We start from the raw sequence: 17,150 nt of genomic DNA, 5'->3' as shown, positions 1-17,150 counted from the left end.
TATTGAGTTTTTACAGAGAGGAAAGGAGAGAGATAGAGAGTTAGAAACATCGATGAGAGAGAAACATCGACCAGCTGCCTCCTGCACACTCCCCACTGGGGATGTGCCCGCAACCCAGGTACATGCCCTTGACCCGAATCGAACCTGGGACCTTTCAGTCCGCAGGCCGACGCTCTATCCACTGAGCCAAACCGGTTTCGGCTTCTTCTTCATTTTTAATTGCTCTTAGCCTTTCTTTTTTCCATTATGCTGCTTTTGGATTACTTAAACACATGCACATGCACATGCACATGCACACACAACAAACACAGTCTCCCTGGCTAACTTCTTAAAATGCAATAGTCACATTCTTCTAGGAAAAAAAATAAATTATTGCTACTAACCTAATTCAAGAAAAAGCCTGGTAAATCTTCAGCTGGCAGAAAAGCATTCATTTCAGAAATGTGGAACTCACAAAATAGTTTCCAAACTTGTGATGCATTCTACTTGGTTAATGTTACCATGATGAAAAACTGAACTTTGATAACTGATATATCATACAATGGAAGCAAATGTAAAAAAGAAATTTTAGAAACATTGGATTCTTGTTCTAGAATGTCCATAATGAAATTACTTGTTATCTCGAAACCAGTAGGATTTGTGGTTCCTATAGTGCCAATATAGGGTGTTGAAATTCTTGGGGATTTGTCAGGCATTGTCTTAGGAGAAACTTAGACGAAGATTTTCTATAGATAAGACTCCTTTGGTATGCATTATGTAAAAGGTGCCATGATCTGGACCATCTACCTTAAAAAGGTATGGGAATATGCTGTGAATCTCACAGCCTTTTTCTGCATCTATTTATTTATTTATTTGTCAACTTCTTACCACAGAGCTTTAGAAAACTTGCCACTCAGAAAAGTCCCCCATGAGATCCCATTGGAGACTCTTCTTCCCTCTGAGCTTAGGCAAACATTATATCACCTAGAAGTCCAGTTTACACATTTTCCTAAAGGCTTTCTTGGATGTGCTTCTGAAAAGATTGATTTTCATGAGTCCACCAATGCAGCCTTTCACTTAATTGCTGGCAAACTGCCCAAACCCAGGTTATAATAAGTCCATTAGAATAGAGACATCATTTGTTTTTCCTAGTGCTGCACCATGTCTAGTGACATAACCGTATTAGCCAAGAGCAAAGAACCAGACCCCTCATTTATATCATGGCTGGCAATGCCTAAAACAAGGATGACAGTCCTCCCAGCTGCCTTGTTACTGGAGCACCCAGACCCCCATGACCTAGCATCTTAGTTTTTAAAAAGCTATTAACATTACACTCGTGATAAGGGTAGTCCTTAATAAAAAACAAACTGGAGGCATTTTATAGCTAAACAATTTTATTGGCTTTTTGTGAAATAAAAAACACAAAACAAACCATCATGGTTAAAGGCCATAGTCAGCGTCAACCAAATGAACCAGCCACTTGGTTAGAGTAGCTGATAACACTAGTGTATATTATTGCTTATACCCCAGGTTCATTTATACATCCATTATGTTTTTGGCAAGATTACAATCAAACAGGAGCTTTGGTTGTGTAAATTCAACTCTGACTGCACATTGAAAACTCAGCCTCTACCATTTAGTGACAGGATATATGCTGATTCTTCCTGAGGCCTGGCATTCATCCTCTCATTCTGTGTCCCTTCTCCTTCCATTAATGATGCACAACTCTACTGACGAAAAATTAAAGCAGATGCATTTATAGCCATCCCTCTGTACTCTACTGTCCCCTCCCCCTCCCCAGCCCTTGTCATGAAAGGGTGATGCATTTCTAGGCTTCTCCAAACTCTTGTATCTGGTGTGTTTCCACTGTCAGTAATAAATGCCTATCTATAATCTGGATAGATTTTCAAATGCATGACTGTCAACATTGGGGTCTGGACTCTACTGTCTCTATTCCAAGTTCTGAAAGCTAGAAAAAAACAAAACCAAACAAAACACAAATCCACAACCTTTAGCATCAGTAAGTTGACCTCCCAACAGAATAAGCCCTAGCTTCCACCCATCACACAGCATCCCATGGCAGATATGAAGCTGTGGCCTTAAAATGCTTTGTATGAATGCTGCAACATTTTAATTCACAGGGAAGCAATGACTGACTGCCTTTCGAGAGCTCCCTGGCTCAGTACTTTCTGTTTTAACAGTGAAAACTCAGAATGACAAGGGGTCAGAACAAACTCACAATAGCACCATTTCCTAGACTCTTGGAATAAGATTCCTGTCTACATTGGAGAACACAGGGACCCCAGACGACCCGGCCTCCAGCTTTGTGCCTTCATAGGCCCCGCTGAATTTCAGCTGGGGTGGGTGGTCCACCTTCCTTAGCCTATTTTCTGCAGCAACATGGATTTTCCCTGGGAAGAATTAAAAATACGTGTCTTACAAGTGAAGTTGGCCACAGGTGAGAGGCCCGAGGAAGCTTGTTTCTGGTGGTGAGATGGGACAAGCCTGCAGGCGGTGGGACGGAGTTCGGGGACCCTCGCCCTTACCCAGCTAGATTCAAGTCAGTAGAGAATCGGCATGCAGAAGCATGGCGAGATCAATGAATACTGAGACACCGACCCTAATACAGCAGTCCAAACACCAACACTCGTATGGTATCTTTTGTATGCAGGTCCACCAGTGAGTTTGCCCTGGATGATGCTGGGATTTAATAAGCCCTTCTAATGATTAGAAAGATTATCCTCTTGAAACTAGACATTTTAAACAACAGAAGATTTGATATCACTATATTTTACATGGCACACATAACCATATAATTACTAGCACTTACACGGCACATATTGTAAATACACGTTCTTGGGGTTGACTTGGTAATTATACCAGTGTTAGTTGGCAGAACAAAGATTAAACACTCTCTAACTTGCACTTTGGGGAGTTTTATTCCAACCCTTTACTTCACAACAAAAGGCTAACCCTCTAATTATGTAATAACGCTCCGTGATCATGTGGGAATAGAGACTCACAGGGCGACTTCATGGTTAATTTGTGGCCTGTAAAATAAAGTAATACATAGTATTTTCATTTCAACAAAATACAAGAGACCATATAAAAATATTTTCCAAATTGGAATTTGCAACATGAAAGCTGAATTGTTTTTTTTCCTTTGTATAAAAAGAAACGAGAGAAAAAAAAAAAAAAAACCACCCAAAACGGACTAAGGTTTATTAAGCCTTCTAACAAAAAATATACATGTAAGTTGAAGGAATGCAGTGAGCATTGTCAACTTCCCTTTTGTCCAGGCTCATTGATGGTGAGCTTGTGCTTTGATCCCAGCCAGATAAATGCACAAAAGTGGAGGAAGACCAGTGCCTGAAACCTGACCTACAGCTTATCGCTAATAATAAGACTAACGGTACAGTAGTGCTTTCAAAAGGGTGTGATGGATTACTGACTTTTCCTCCTCTTCCTCCTCAGGCGACTGCTGGAGATGAATTCCAGAAGCACCACTTTCGTCTCGAGTGATGTTTATTTAGTGCAATATCTTCCTTCTCTCTTTCCCTTTTCACCCGCTGGTAGTGGTCTTCTTCCTTCAGGTACCACACAGGGGGCCACCGGTGGCGCTCAAAGTATTCCTGGTTGTCTGGTGAAAAAAAGGGGTGGATGATCATACCTGTGGTTCATGCATCGATTGCTTCTATGAACTAGGTTCTCTGTTTAATGCTTCACATGCATGATTATCCACAACCTGATGTGCTGGAACAATATTAAGACCATTTGCAGATTGTGACACTGACGTTATTTTTTTTGTTTTCTTTTTAAAAATATATTTTTATTGATTTCAGAGAGGAAAGGAAAGGGAGAGAGAGATAGAAACATCAATGATGAGAGAGAATCATTGACCAGCTGCCTTCTGAATGCTTCCCACTGGGCATGTGGGCTCACTGGGAATCAAATCGTGACTTCCTGGTTCATAGGTCAATGTTCAACCACTGAGCCATGCCAGCTGGATGACACTGAAGTTTTGAGTGGTAGAATCACTTGCCCTAAACTCATGTAGCTGGGTACAGAGAACCGGAACCCAGGATCACTTGATATAGTGTAAGCTTGCTCCTAAGCCTGCCGCCCTAGATGAGGCTGAGCTGACAACCTCAGCATGCTCTGCGGCAGGGCCCCGTGAGCCCCACTCAACCCAAACCCCTCCAAACACGAAGTCCTCCAAAGAGAACCCCAACCTACAATCCCTGTGTCATGTCACATGGGTATGTGACCACCAGCCAGTCACCAGAATTTCTCCCCGAGCTTCCTGTGGCCCATGTTCCTTCTCAAGGGCAAGTAGGATATCGACTCAGTCAGAGGAGATAAGAATGGGATGGATGGGGACCCCAAAGTCTCACCTGCAGATTTCGATTTGATCTCCTTGCGGAACTTGGAACAAACACTGTTGTAGTTGGTGCAGATGTGGTGCAGGCACCAGGCAGCCAGCTGGTGGGCATTGTGGAACTGCAGGGAAGTGAGCAAAAGTGGGTACGCCTCTTTTTTTTAATAAAGTGGGGATACAAACAAATAGGAAGCCACCGTAGGGGGGAGAGAAATAAAGGCCTGTATAGTAATTCAGTAAACACCTTGTCTTGGCTTTGGCTGTGGTCTATTTCAGCCAAGTATAGCCTTTGGCACACCCCTCCCTTATCCCCTGTGATAGGTGCACCAAAAATAATCACTGTATCAGATCAGGAGTTTAAAGTACGCCTGCCCTCCCGTACCCCACCACCTGGCCCTCTCGTGTGATAAGTGGCCATGGCCTCTGAATGGCCCCAACCACCACCAGAAAACAGCGATGTCATCTCTGTTTAAGGAAGCCTGGGCAATGCAATACTCCGTGTCGCATGTCAGAGCTCAGCTTTCGGAGCCAAAGATCTGAAAGAGGAGACCGTGGAATGTGTGACTGTCCTATACCTGTCCTTTGGTTACATAAGAGCAGGCAGTGTGGGCATGATGGGAGGGATCCAAACGCTTCACCCCTCCTTTCTTGAGTAGGTGCTCAGGGAGGTGACACTGAGGTGGCTGTGATGGAAAAAGACCCGATGCTCAAAAAACGACAGCTTCCCAAACATGAAAGGTCTCCTCCCATCCCTCACTCTTTTGGTCTATACCCCTTCTCAGACATCCATTCTAGTTGTTGCTCTTGACGTTTCTTGGATTAGACAAGACCCTGCAATCTACAGTCTGGCTTCTTCTGGGGCCCACATGGCCTGGAACAAAGGCCATGAGAAAAACCAAAGTCCTCAGAAACTAAGGCAAGAAACTCCTTGAAAATTACAACCCCAACCTCATGGACAATTTTAGCTGGTGCTTCCAATTTCTCTTGATATTAGATTTCTTTCTGAAAGTAGGATTAAGATAGTGCTATATTGAAGTTGGCTTGTTCCTATTCAGGAGAGACAATTGTGGATATTTCTTCCCTACTCTGAATTCAGCGACTTGATGTTGTTAAAATTGGCCAGCTGGGAAATTTATACCATGGAATTAGAAAATGCAACAGATCAGGGTCCGACCCAGCTGTCCCAAAGCCTAGTGCACGTGTGTACTGGGATGACAGAATCACAATATCAGTGTTAGCAAATCCGGATTTTAGAAAACCCTGGAGAGCCACAGTGAGACGTGGGGCCTAGCGGGACTTCATGGAATCCTAGAAACAGATCTTGGCCAAAAAGTGTCCAAGAATTTTACAAAGGAGAGACAAATCCCTCCCCTAGACGGCCCCAAGTTGTTCTCCTGGATGCAAAGCAAGGGCCTCGGGGGACAATGCGGCTGGTGCGGGGGTTAGGTCCTTGTTGTTTTTTCAAAGGAAGCCCAGCGGGGTGAATGGTGCATGAAATGTAAAACTCTCAGATCTTCCCAGTGTACACAGGGGGCCTCTGTGACTCAGTGGTGACATCTTTATTTAGACAGATGCAACAGTGGAATGTTTTATCAGCATTAAATGAACTGGTTGAACACACTAAAAAGGTGAAAAGCAAATTGTTACAAACCTGGGCCAACTCCAAATAAGAGAGCACTTCCCCATCAATGCCCACGCCACTCACAGCAGCCTTGGTCAGCTCCTGAACTGCGTGCTGCTCTGGGGAAGAGAGGGACAGGAGAAAGTTAGACCATCCTCTGCAAGCCAGACATCTTGCCTGGAGGGTTGGGTCTGGTGTTGGGCCGCCTAAGAGGGGAGGAAGCACTGTTAGCACAGTGCTAACAGCCATCCTAACTGAACCTAAGGCCCATTCTGATGTGCGGCCCTTCAGTACAGAGTTTGGTCTCCAGCCATTGCACCTATGACTCTGAGGACACTAGTTAGCACTTCTGAAAGAGCCAGATTCCTCCAGACCTTTGCTGTCCAGTATGGTAACTCCTGGCCATGAGACTATTTAAGTTTCAATTAATTTAAACTTAAATGAAATGAAAAACCCAGGTCCTTAGCCACAGCCAGCCACTTTTAAGTGCTCAATAGCCACATGAGTTTTGGACAAGGCAGAAGCACAGCGTCCCCACCACCGCAAAAAAATCCGATTGGACCTGCTGCTCTACACAGTCCAGCACCTTTCTAGAATCCTCTAAACTCTCTAGTTTCTTCCTGTTTGACAGTTTCCCCACCCACCCTGTTCCAAATCTCAACACTTTCTGACAGTGGAGAGAATGAGTAACAGGAACGAGTTCATATGGGGAATTAAAATGTGAATGCTGCCTGGATTAGTGGCTGAGCATTGACCTATGAGCCAGGAGGTCAGGGTTCAATTCCTGGTCAGGGTATATGCCCAGGTTGCAGGTTCCATCCCCAGTAGGGGGTGTGCAGGAGGCAGCTGATCAATGATTCTTTCCATCATTGATGTTTCTATCTCTCTCTCCCTCTCCCTTCCTCTCTGAAATCAATTTAAAAAATAAAAAATAAAATAAAATGTGAATGCGTATGTCTATCTTAACAGCTGCAGATGGACCACATATTGCTCAGCCCCTTAGATTCTAATGACTGCCAGCCAGAAGTAACACTAACCCAGCTGGGAGAACTGTTTCTGCTTGTGAGCCATGTCCAATGTTTCAAACCTGAATTTAAATTGTGGTTCTGAGACTGAGCTGTCCTGCCTCCGTTTAGGCTGTCACCTGCCTCTGGGACTGACAGGGAGTGGGTAGTCTAGGCCCTGTGTTTCTAGCTCCTTGATGTTACTATGTTTTTTTTTTCCATCTCTATCATTGCATCTGTTCTTCTAATCCACTATGTTGCTGAATCATGCTTACTTTCTGCTCTGGCTCTACATTCTTGTTGGTCAATATGCCTCTATCTGGTCAATAAGTTATCTAGATTTCAGTGGTTTCTTTGGCACACCCTTCCTCAGCTTGCTTGAAAAATAAGAGCTATTTGGAACTAAATTTCCCAGAGAAGTCATCGGGCTTTTTAATTTGAGGTAACCTCACCATTCCTTGATATTCATTCAACACTTTGGCTTGCAAAGCATTTTCACCCCAGAAGCTGATTTTTAAACAAGATTCTAAACACTCTATCCTTACACTAAACAGTATACATCAAATAGTATAAATGATTAGAGGAATCATCTTAGGAAGCCATCTATACTAATAAAAGGGTAAGGGTAATAATATGCTAACTAGATGGGACAGCTTCCAGATATCCTTCTGGACAAAGCCACGGTGGCAGGGGCCGAGGCAGAGGCGGTTAGGGGCGATTAGGCTGGCAGGGGGGAGCAGTTAGGGGGCGATCAGGTTGGCAGGGCAGAGCAGTTAGGGATCTGGCCTAAACCAGCAGTCGGACATCCTCCGAGGGGTCCCGTATTGGAGAGGGTGCAGGTCGAGCTGAGGGACTCCCCTACGACCCCCGTGCATGAATTTCGTGCACTGGGCCTCTAGTATATTAAATAATTATAACAGTAATAATAGCATTTAATAACAAAAGTAAACAGAGAAGTCTATAGTTCACAGGGAAGGGTTTCTTCGGGTCAGTTTCTTTTATGAAGAAATTAGTCCCAGGTTTTCATTACCATACTTAATATTTAAGCAAAAATGACACTGTGTTGAGATTGGTCACAAACCCTGTTCAATGGATTTGGCTCCAAATTGCTTCTGTTTAAAAAAAAAAATCAAATTTATCCTTAAAGGACAAATACTTGGAAAAACAGCCAAGTGATTTGGAACTCATACCTCTGAAAAAGGACACTGCCCATCACTGCTTCCTAGTTACTATTTAAAAAGTAGTGTATACTCATTTAGACCTATGACTTCAGGTTTATTAGTTAAAAACAGTTTTTTAAAAATCAGCTAGTGCCTGGCTGGTATGGCTTAGTGATTGAGTGTTGACCTGTGAACCAGGAGGTCACAGTTTGACTCCTGGTCAGGGCATATGCCTAGGTTGTGGGCTCAATCCCCAGCGCGGGGCATGTAGGAGGTAGCTGATCAATAATTCTCTCTCACCACTGATGTTTCTATCTCTCCCTCTCCCTTCCTCTCTGAAATAAATATATTTTAAAAATATCAGCTAGCAATGCTTCAACTATCTCTTGCTATCTCACTGAGAAAGAAGGCAGGGGAGGGGAGGACTCTGACCTCCTATTGGTTGCATGTAGTAGAAACGTGGAGTACAGAGAAATAAATCTTTTTCCTAAAGACACTGACAGAGAATAAAGCACAGACACGACTGGATGGTTTGCTCATACATTCATTTAATGATTCAACAAATATTTATTGAGAACCTAACACCCTCAGGCACTTTTCTGTGTGCAGAAGATAAACCAATAGACAAAACAGGCACTATCTCTGCTTTCATGGTTAACAGGAGTAAACTAAATGTAGCGATAAACACCCAAATGGCTTGCTAACTGACACTGCTGGTGAATAAAGCTGAAGGTTTAAATGTAAGTGGAAGGTATTTGCATGCCGATGTCCTATGTAGACCTGCGCTAGCTTACCCACTGAACAAACGATACATACGATTTTGAGAAGTTCAGCCAAGTCTCCCTTTTTCCCCTCATTCTTTCTCCCAAAATGATCTTGACAATGTCAGAACATTTTCTAAAATCGCTTTAAGAAAACCATTTATATAATGCTGACTAGGACCAGACACAGTTCTAAGGACTTTATATATACATACATCTTAACTCTTTAATCTTCCCTACAGCTCCATGGAAGCATACCATTTTCCCCATGTTAAAGAGAGTGAGAGCTGAGATAGAGTAGATAAGTCAAGTAAGAAGTCAGTAAATGATGCAGTCAAAACTTGAACCCAAGCAATCTGGCTGGGAAGCCTATGTTCTTAACCACTGCTTCCTATAGCCTCTTTCTTAAAGACTGTGTCTGGACACATTATGAAGATGACACGGACACCACAGTGTTATTTCAAATTCCATGGTCCACAAATGAGGTAGAGTGCAGAGAGCATGGGCCATGAGGGGATCGGCCGTGCATTATCCATCTTTTTATATTTGCATCACCTAACAGTCCCTACCACACAGGAGGTGCTTAAAAATATTTGTTGAATTGAATTGGGCTGTCTGATACATTTGAGCAGTTCATATCATCCTGTACAAGACTGTCTTATACTGGGAGATAAAAAAATTTAACTTTTAGTCCCTGGAAATCTTACTTTTGTTTAAATGTGAACTTGATAAATATGACAGTCAGACACCACATGGCCTGAGTCATCAGCCTTACCTGCAAGTGCAACCAAGTGTGGCAGGCAGAATCTGTTCGCCAAGGCAATTAATTCCAGTGGGTCCAGGTCCAAGTTAGGTGACAACTGCTTGGTGTAGAGATAATCCAGTACCGCCTGCATTGACATCTTGTTTATGTTCGGGAGATACACCTGAAATGTTATTTGAAAAGCTGAGTTCTGATGAAGAAAGCAGTGGGCACATTTTCAGGCTATACTGCTTATAAACATCCCAACTGTGTTATTCGAGATTGGCAAGTCTGGAACACCTGCTTTGAGGCTGTGTCTAGAAGTCATTCACTATTTATGGCTTTAAACATAACAGTTTGATTTGTAGATGGCAAAAGCGTGGGGCTGTCTGACAAAGCCTGATTTGGAATTTTTAAATGGCTATTTGGATTTATAAATCAGACAAATAGGTTGTAAATGTAAGATGACATTATGAGTCCTCCTTGCCAAGTACCTTATAATACTCTATTGTGGGGAAAGAAAAAACCTAGCAACATGACAGGTGTCGGGGTGGGGGGTGGGGGAGCTGCAAACCACACTATTGCTGACACACGGTAGAGCCCAGACCTCTAAGATGTCAAAGCAGAGTATATGCAACCACCCGAGCTGCCACAGTGACTGGCTTGATTCCAACATTCTATCGACATATATGCTAATATGATATACACACTTAATTATTTTTCCTATGGCACAACCACATAGATTCAGAACTACTGGAACATTACCAGGTGCCAGTAGACTGAGAGAACCCTTCGCCTGGGACTTCTGGGGGAATAGCTGGTTGGTATGGTGACCCCTCCCCTGTAGGGTTCCCCTAATCTCCCTCCTGAGTACCTGTAGCTGTTGCCCATGTGAATGCATGCTGGAGTTTGCTAGGCAGCCAGGGAGTTCTGGATGGCTGGGTGGGGCATGGATCAGTGAGATCTACACTGCACAGCAGCTGTTCTTTGCTGCAGGTCTCTAACTACATGAAATGGGCCCTGGTGTTTATTTCTAAAATGATGATTACAAAAATGAACCCCATTAAAGGCCTCCTATGCACAAGATATTGTGCTAAGCTTTCCACACGCAGTATCTAATATAATCCTCACAGGAAAAGATGATTATTTCTACTACTTTACAGATAAGGAAATTGAGGTTTAGGGAGGTTAAGTTCCATATCCAAGGTCACAGAGCTAGTGAGTAGTGATTGAGATTTGGACCCAGGGAATATAATTCTATAGTCTGTGTTCAGAACTGCTGTGCAGTATTGGAAACCCCTCATGGCAAAGGAAGCAAAGGTTTGGGTTACATCTTTCATTACTAGTTTTTAAGAATTAGATTTCTGAGTTCAAAAGGATAAGTAGTTATGCGCTTCTTAATTCTGGTATTTAATAAACCTCTCTACAGCATAGTATAAAGATATACATATCTAATTATATATAATTATATCTATACTATATATCGAGTTTTATTCTCTTTTCCTCTCTTCCCTCTTCCCTTCTCTCTCTCTCTCTCTCTCTCTCTCTCTCTCTCTCTCTCCCCACTCTCCCACTCTCTCTCTCTCTCTCTCTCTCTCTCCCTCCCTCACCTCATGTCTAATGTATTCTAGTGGTTCCAGAATTTTTTCAAGCATAGCAACCTTCTCTATTATTCTCTTGTATAGCCACCAGCCACCTCAGAGAGGGAATATCCTTTCAGACAGAACTTCCCCCTAATTATCAAAGGAAAGGCTCATAAAATTCCTAGATATATTTAGAAAATTATCTCCCCTGCTTCCTTCAGGTATTGTCAGTGGAAACAATTATTATTCCATAAATAAGGTATATCGGTTATTACCATCCACGATTTAACAAGTGTGACCATTGCAAATAACCTCTGCAACATATAGAACTTGGCAAGTAGAAACTATTACTAATATTATTTTGAAATAAAAAGCCCTTGTATTGTAATTAATTGCTATTCCAGTGAATCTAACACTGGTTGTACTTGTGTGCATGCTTACATAGGTAGACATGTTTATGTACACATGCATTTATTTTATACATACATAGATTTATTTCTAAACACCCAATTGTTTCTGTATGTGTGAGCACATGGCAAAATTTTCTCTCTCAAAAGTGGTGTTTGGATTAGTACAATTTTCTAGATAATGGAAGGCTAATTAAGTTGTAAAACTTTAAAATTGGAGCCATTTTGATTGTGAAAGTACAGTGCACATTTTACAAAGTGCCAAGTGCTAAAGGTGTTAGTGATTGTAATATAAAAAGCCCAAGGGCTTCCTGTGAACCCCTGCTCTCTCAGAGGGGAGGATGTCTGCTGTTTCTAAAAATACGGGCTTGAAGGACAGGGCAAGAGTCTGGGGCAGGCCAGGGATGTCACTACAATGCCGGGTGATGTTTGACAAATCATTCACCTTTTATGAATCTCAGTTGCCTCATCTTTTATAGGGGAGAAATTTGGAGTCAATGATATCTGAGGTTTTTCCTTTTTCACTGATATGGATTTTCACAATATTCAGATTACTTTAGCAGGTTTTTGTTTTTCTTTGTAAGAGTCTGTTCTAAGTCATGGTTCTAAGAGATGGCAGAGTCCAGCAAGCAGCCCCCAAAACTCTCAGTGTCTTTGGAATGTTCTGACATTTGTAATCATTCGTGACTTGTTGCTTCCTTCTTGCTAAATGGTACTAATATTTTTTTGAAGTGATGGCCCTTTTTGGAAAATAATGTTAGGGACTTTTGGAAGTAACCAGCAAATAAGAATAAACTAAAAACACTTTCAGAGCACACATTGTTTTTCCCTCATAGTTCATTGTTTTTTATTTTTTTAAAGCCCATTCATGTGATTTCAACATTTAAAATGGAACTGATTAACTATGGAGAGACTGTTTTATAGAATTAAAAAATAATATAAAGTGACATAAGAAATGGAATTAAGAATTTTGCATTGTACCTGCTTGATATAGCTTTTAAAAAGAGAGTAATAAAAGAGAATATAATGCTATCCTAAATAACATTCCATATTCCAGTTTAGTTGGTTTAAAATTTTAATTGCAAAGATCAGCTCAGACTATTAGGCTTATAATTAGAGACAGTCTCCTAGAGGATGAGAAAGTATTGTAGATCCAGAGCATGGCTTACTACAACCCTGGCATGCATTTTTAATAAACCATTTGCTGCGAACCTCTGGGGAGAGAATTGTGCTTACTGCTGTATTAAAAGTAATGAGAAAAATATACGTAAAATAGTGTCTTCTTAAATATTAAATGACAAAAAAAGTTAAAGGAACATCAATGGGCACATTTTATTATTTTCTGAATATGCATGTGAATTCTATTAATGCCAAAAAATAGGCTGCATTTTGTATTGGGAAGTCAGATTTTCACAGGACAAAACAGAGTTAAAAGGTGGCCTAGAAAAGACAAATCCCAAGTGCACATAGGGACCCAAATCAACCCTGGAGCATTTACTGGGCGCTTGAGTGCTCTTCCCTACCCCCAAAACCACCTCTACCAGGAAGGAAACCGGGGGCTTTCACTTAGGGCTTTCAGGGGACAAAGATCTTTAACTCCTCATTAGAAAGCATTTAACAAGAATCCTCTAGTTGGATGATGGTCACTAACGATTCTTAAATGTTCTAGACACCAAATTCAATGCGTTACGCACACACTCTCCTGCCTTGCCTGCCCTCTAAAGAAGGTTCTCTCCTTCTCTGTTATCCCCATTTTACGGATGAGGACACAGATTTAGAGAGGCTGGCCACTTGCCCCAGATCGAGCTGAGACAGGAGTTCAACATTACCTAACGATCACAGTCTAAACTGGATATGAAGAGAAGGAGCAGGAAAGGGCAGGAATGTCTGTGCACGTGGCATTTGCCATACACTGGCTAGAGGAATTTCGGCACAGACCTTTGGTTGCTTGGTTCCAGGGCCTTGTCTTTTGAGCTGGGTTGGATCAAAACATACCTGTTATTAGCCTTAGCTACAGCTCTAAGTGGTGAGCGACCCTCACTTTCTGGGGGAGTGCTCAACAGGTGGTCATTTCCAGGGGAGGCATACGTGCACATTCACATTTGCTGCCAAGTTTTTGCTTCGGTCACCTCTCCTGCACATTTTAATCTGGAGACAATTACAATCCATTCTGGGAAGGGATAAAGGGGATTAGCATTTGTGAGGTCAGCTCCACAGTGTCCCTCTGTGCCTGGGTCCCCGACCTTGATCAGCTTCTCCCTGCTGGGTTAATCGCAGGCGGCTACAGCACCATGGGCACACATTGCAGTGAGCTGGAGAAAGAAGGGAAGCGAGCCTCTGGGCTCTTTATCTATAGAGAACTGAAGTCAGTGAAATGCCTTTAGGATGAAGTTTTATTAATCAGTGGCTTCCTCACATTTTTTTTTTTTGGAAGAGATAAAGAATATCATCAAAATAAGACTCCTGACAGCTACCATTATGTACAGTTGATGAGGTGCTTTGCACGTATTCATTCTTACACCTAATGACCACACTATGGCTTATTCTCATGATTTCCAGATAGGGAGACGAGCTCAGAAGGGTGATCACTGGCCCAAGGCCTCAAGCTTGCAGAGAGAGGAGCTGGGATGCGAGCCTCGCAGCTCCTTCACTGTGGGGCCTCCACAGGCTACAGGGGTCTCCATGATAGCTCCCCAGAACACCTCTGACAGTACAGGGACCTTTTCGTTGTCACATGTGAGAAGTTCCTGATCTACAATGGCTGAAAGGCACCAGGAGAGGTCGTCAGGATAGTTCCAATGCTTTTCTCCAAACAGCAGACAGCCTTTTGCTGGGGGTTGGCTTAGCAGCAGCTGCAGTTTGTTCTGGAGGCAGGGGGGGTGGCCCAGTGACCTCTCTAGTCTTGGTCATCCCAACTTGTGATTCTAGGATTCTGTTTCCCTACTTGGGGATGCAAATGCAGGCTCCTGGGTCACAATGGGAGTGCTCAGATTTCTGGTGTGAGCAACCCTTTCCAAAAGTTAGCCATTGTTTTCTGTATTTCTTTTTAAAGTTTGGAGAGTTGCTGAGATAAGCAAAGCAAAGCCTCTTAGGACAATCAACTTGATGGGGTGTCCCCATGTTTTTTCTTAAAAAAAAAAGATGGTTAAAAATACTTGCGAAACTGAACAAAAATGCTTGCTCACCTCTAGGCTAAAGTTAGAAGTGTTTGAATGAAATTTTTATTTATTTTCCAACTGAGTGTGTAAAAAGATGCAGATACAGGGTTTCTGAGGTACAACTTGCTCTGCTCTAAAGAGTGTCCCTCTTTTGGAGAGAAGGCCAGCATCTGACACTAACCAAGGGGCTTCCACTAGACCTAAGCACTTTGAGAGATGTGTTCAGAGGAGTAACCATTTGCTGTATTACTGTTTCCCTACTGTTGACAAACTCTCAGAGAAGGCAAGTTAAGGCAGAGCCACAGAGAGAGACATAGCTCAAGGAGACCTCAATGGCAATCCAGTGCATCCCTCATCTTGCGGATGAGGAGACAATGGTACAAGGAGGTGGCTTCTTGAGGTCCTCTCTCTGGTTAAGGCCAGAGCTGAGCCTAGGACATAAGTGACTGAAGACACATTTCACTGTCCTAAACTTTGGAAAGATAGGTTCTGTCCCTCTTATATATGCTTTTGATAATATGCCTGGAGACATCTGTTACAAAGTACAGCTGATCATGTTTTCAGGGGAGAGGAGAGCGGTGGGGATGAAAGGATAGGCATGGAAAGCACTTAGGTGCTCATACATAACAAGTGAACAATAATCAATGCTCCTCACAATTGCAGATTGAAGAAGAGGGTGATCTGACACGCAGGCACTGCCTAAGGAACTATTTCACGGAAGGAGTTAAAGAAGCAAAGTCATCTGGCTAATAAAACACTTTATACAAATACACATGCACGTTCATGAACACTCACTTAGGCTTTTCGGAAGGCACGTACCTCACTGTTGGCGCTTTCCACAAATGACCCCCCGAACATGGCAGACATCCACTGGCAGCTACAGATCAGCAGTGGTTTGTGGGCACTGATGGCTCCATCGTCCAACTTAAATGTCACATCTGCCCAGGGATTGAGGAAACACCACCATGAGTCAGCCTCATTGAGAGTTGCACCCATATCCATCCATCTACGTCTCTTGTCCTCTCTCTTCCATAGCTTTATTGAGTGATTTTGTGTCCCATCTGTGGCATACCCAATTCCCTCCATGTTCTCCAAGGATTAAGGAGTAAGCATTTACACACAGTGTCACAACACAACTTCTCTGAACCATAAAGACACATAAAAAAGGAATATTTTTTTCTTCCCCATTATGAACAACTTCAAAAAATTATAACAGTGGTAAGAATAATACAACAGCCCTGACTGGTTTGGCTCAGTGGATAGAGTGTCGGCCTGTGGACTGAAAGGTCCCAGGTTCGATTCCAGTCAAGGGCATGTACCTTGTTTGCAGGCACATCCCCAGTAGGAGGTGTGCAGGAGGCAGCTGATTGATGTTTCTCTCTCATCAATGTTTCTAACTCTCTATCTCTCTCTCTTCCTCTCTGTAAAAAATCAATAAAATATATTTTTAAAAAAGAATAATACAATTCATTTATCACACTTAATGTTTGCCATGTTTGCTTCAGCTATATGTGTATATATAATTTATATAAATTATTATATAAATTAAACAGATAGTATTACACATCATTCCTACTTTATCGAGTTTCTAAAACTAAGAACATTCTCCTAGATAATCATATCATTACTTCTAAGAAAATCCACACAAATAAAAGAGAAAAATTCAAATTGGTGTCACTCCGCTACACCTACCAGCCAATCAGGGTGAGTATTCAAATTAACCTAACAAAGATGGCAGCGGCCACGGAGCTGGAGGCTTGGGTTGCCCATGGTGATGGAGGAAGCCAAGCTTCCAGCCCACCCTGGCCACCACTCAAGGGAGAGAATAACACGCAGGTGTGGCCAGGAGCCTGAGAGATCAACACAGAGGGGTGCCTGCTCCAGGCCTCCGCGGTGTGGCTGGGAGCAGGCTCCCAGCAAGGACACACACACACACACACACACACACACACACACACACGGGGCAACTGCTCTGAGCCGCCGACACAGCTGGGGGCAGGCCCCAGTGGACACACACACACACACACACACACACACACACACGGGGTGCCTGCTCTGAGCCTCTGTCAGACTGTGGCTTAGTCTGTAGGACTAAGCCGTCAGTAGGACATCCACTGAGGGCTCCCGGACTGTGAGAGAGGGCAGGCTGGGCTGAGGGACCCCCCCCCATGCACGAATTTCATGCACCAGACCTCTAGTTAAAAATAATTCCCTAATATCGTCTACTATCTAGTTCATATTAAAAAATTTCCAATTATCCATGAACTGTATTTTATAGCCTTTTCCCCCTTAAACAGAATTCACTTGAGGCTTCCCCACTGTATTTGCTCATTATGCTTCTGCAGTAAGGAGAGCGT

General features: G+C 42.8%; 1 protein-coding gene across 1 annotated transcript in view; it reads right to left on the bottom strand.

Annotated features, from left to right (window-relative positions):
- Positions 1-1,365: 1,365 nt before the first annotated feature.
- The window catches only part of RHOBTB1 (Rho related BTB domain containing 1), a 63,415-nt gene continuing 47,630 nt past the window's right edge, over positions 1,366-17,150 (bottom strand). Inside the window, exons 6-10 of the mRNA XM_081104978.1 lie at positions 15,613-15,731; positions 9,679-9,829; positions 6,009-6,097; positions 4,374-4,479; positions 1,366-3,619 (exon numbers count right to left, since the gene is read on the bottom strand). Coding sequence (XP_080961104.1) covers positions 3,450-3,619; positions 4,374-4,479; positions 6,009-6,097; positions 9,679-9,829; positions 15,613-15,731 — 635 coding nt within the window. The 3' untranslated portion in view covers positions 1,366-3,449. The remainder of the gene's footprint in view (positions 3,620-4,373; positions 4,480-6,008; positions 6,098-9,678; positions 9,830-15,612; positions 15,732-17,150) is intronic.

The sequence above is a fragment of the Myotis nattereri genome (genome assembly GCF_964212035.1).
Source record: "Myotis nattereri genome assembly, chromosome: 13".
Lineage (NCBI taxonomy): Eukaryota > Metazoa > Chordata > Mammalia > Chiroptera > Vespertilionidae > Myotis > Myotis nattereri.
This window is presented reverse-complemented; position numbering and strand designations above follow the sequence as displayed.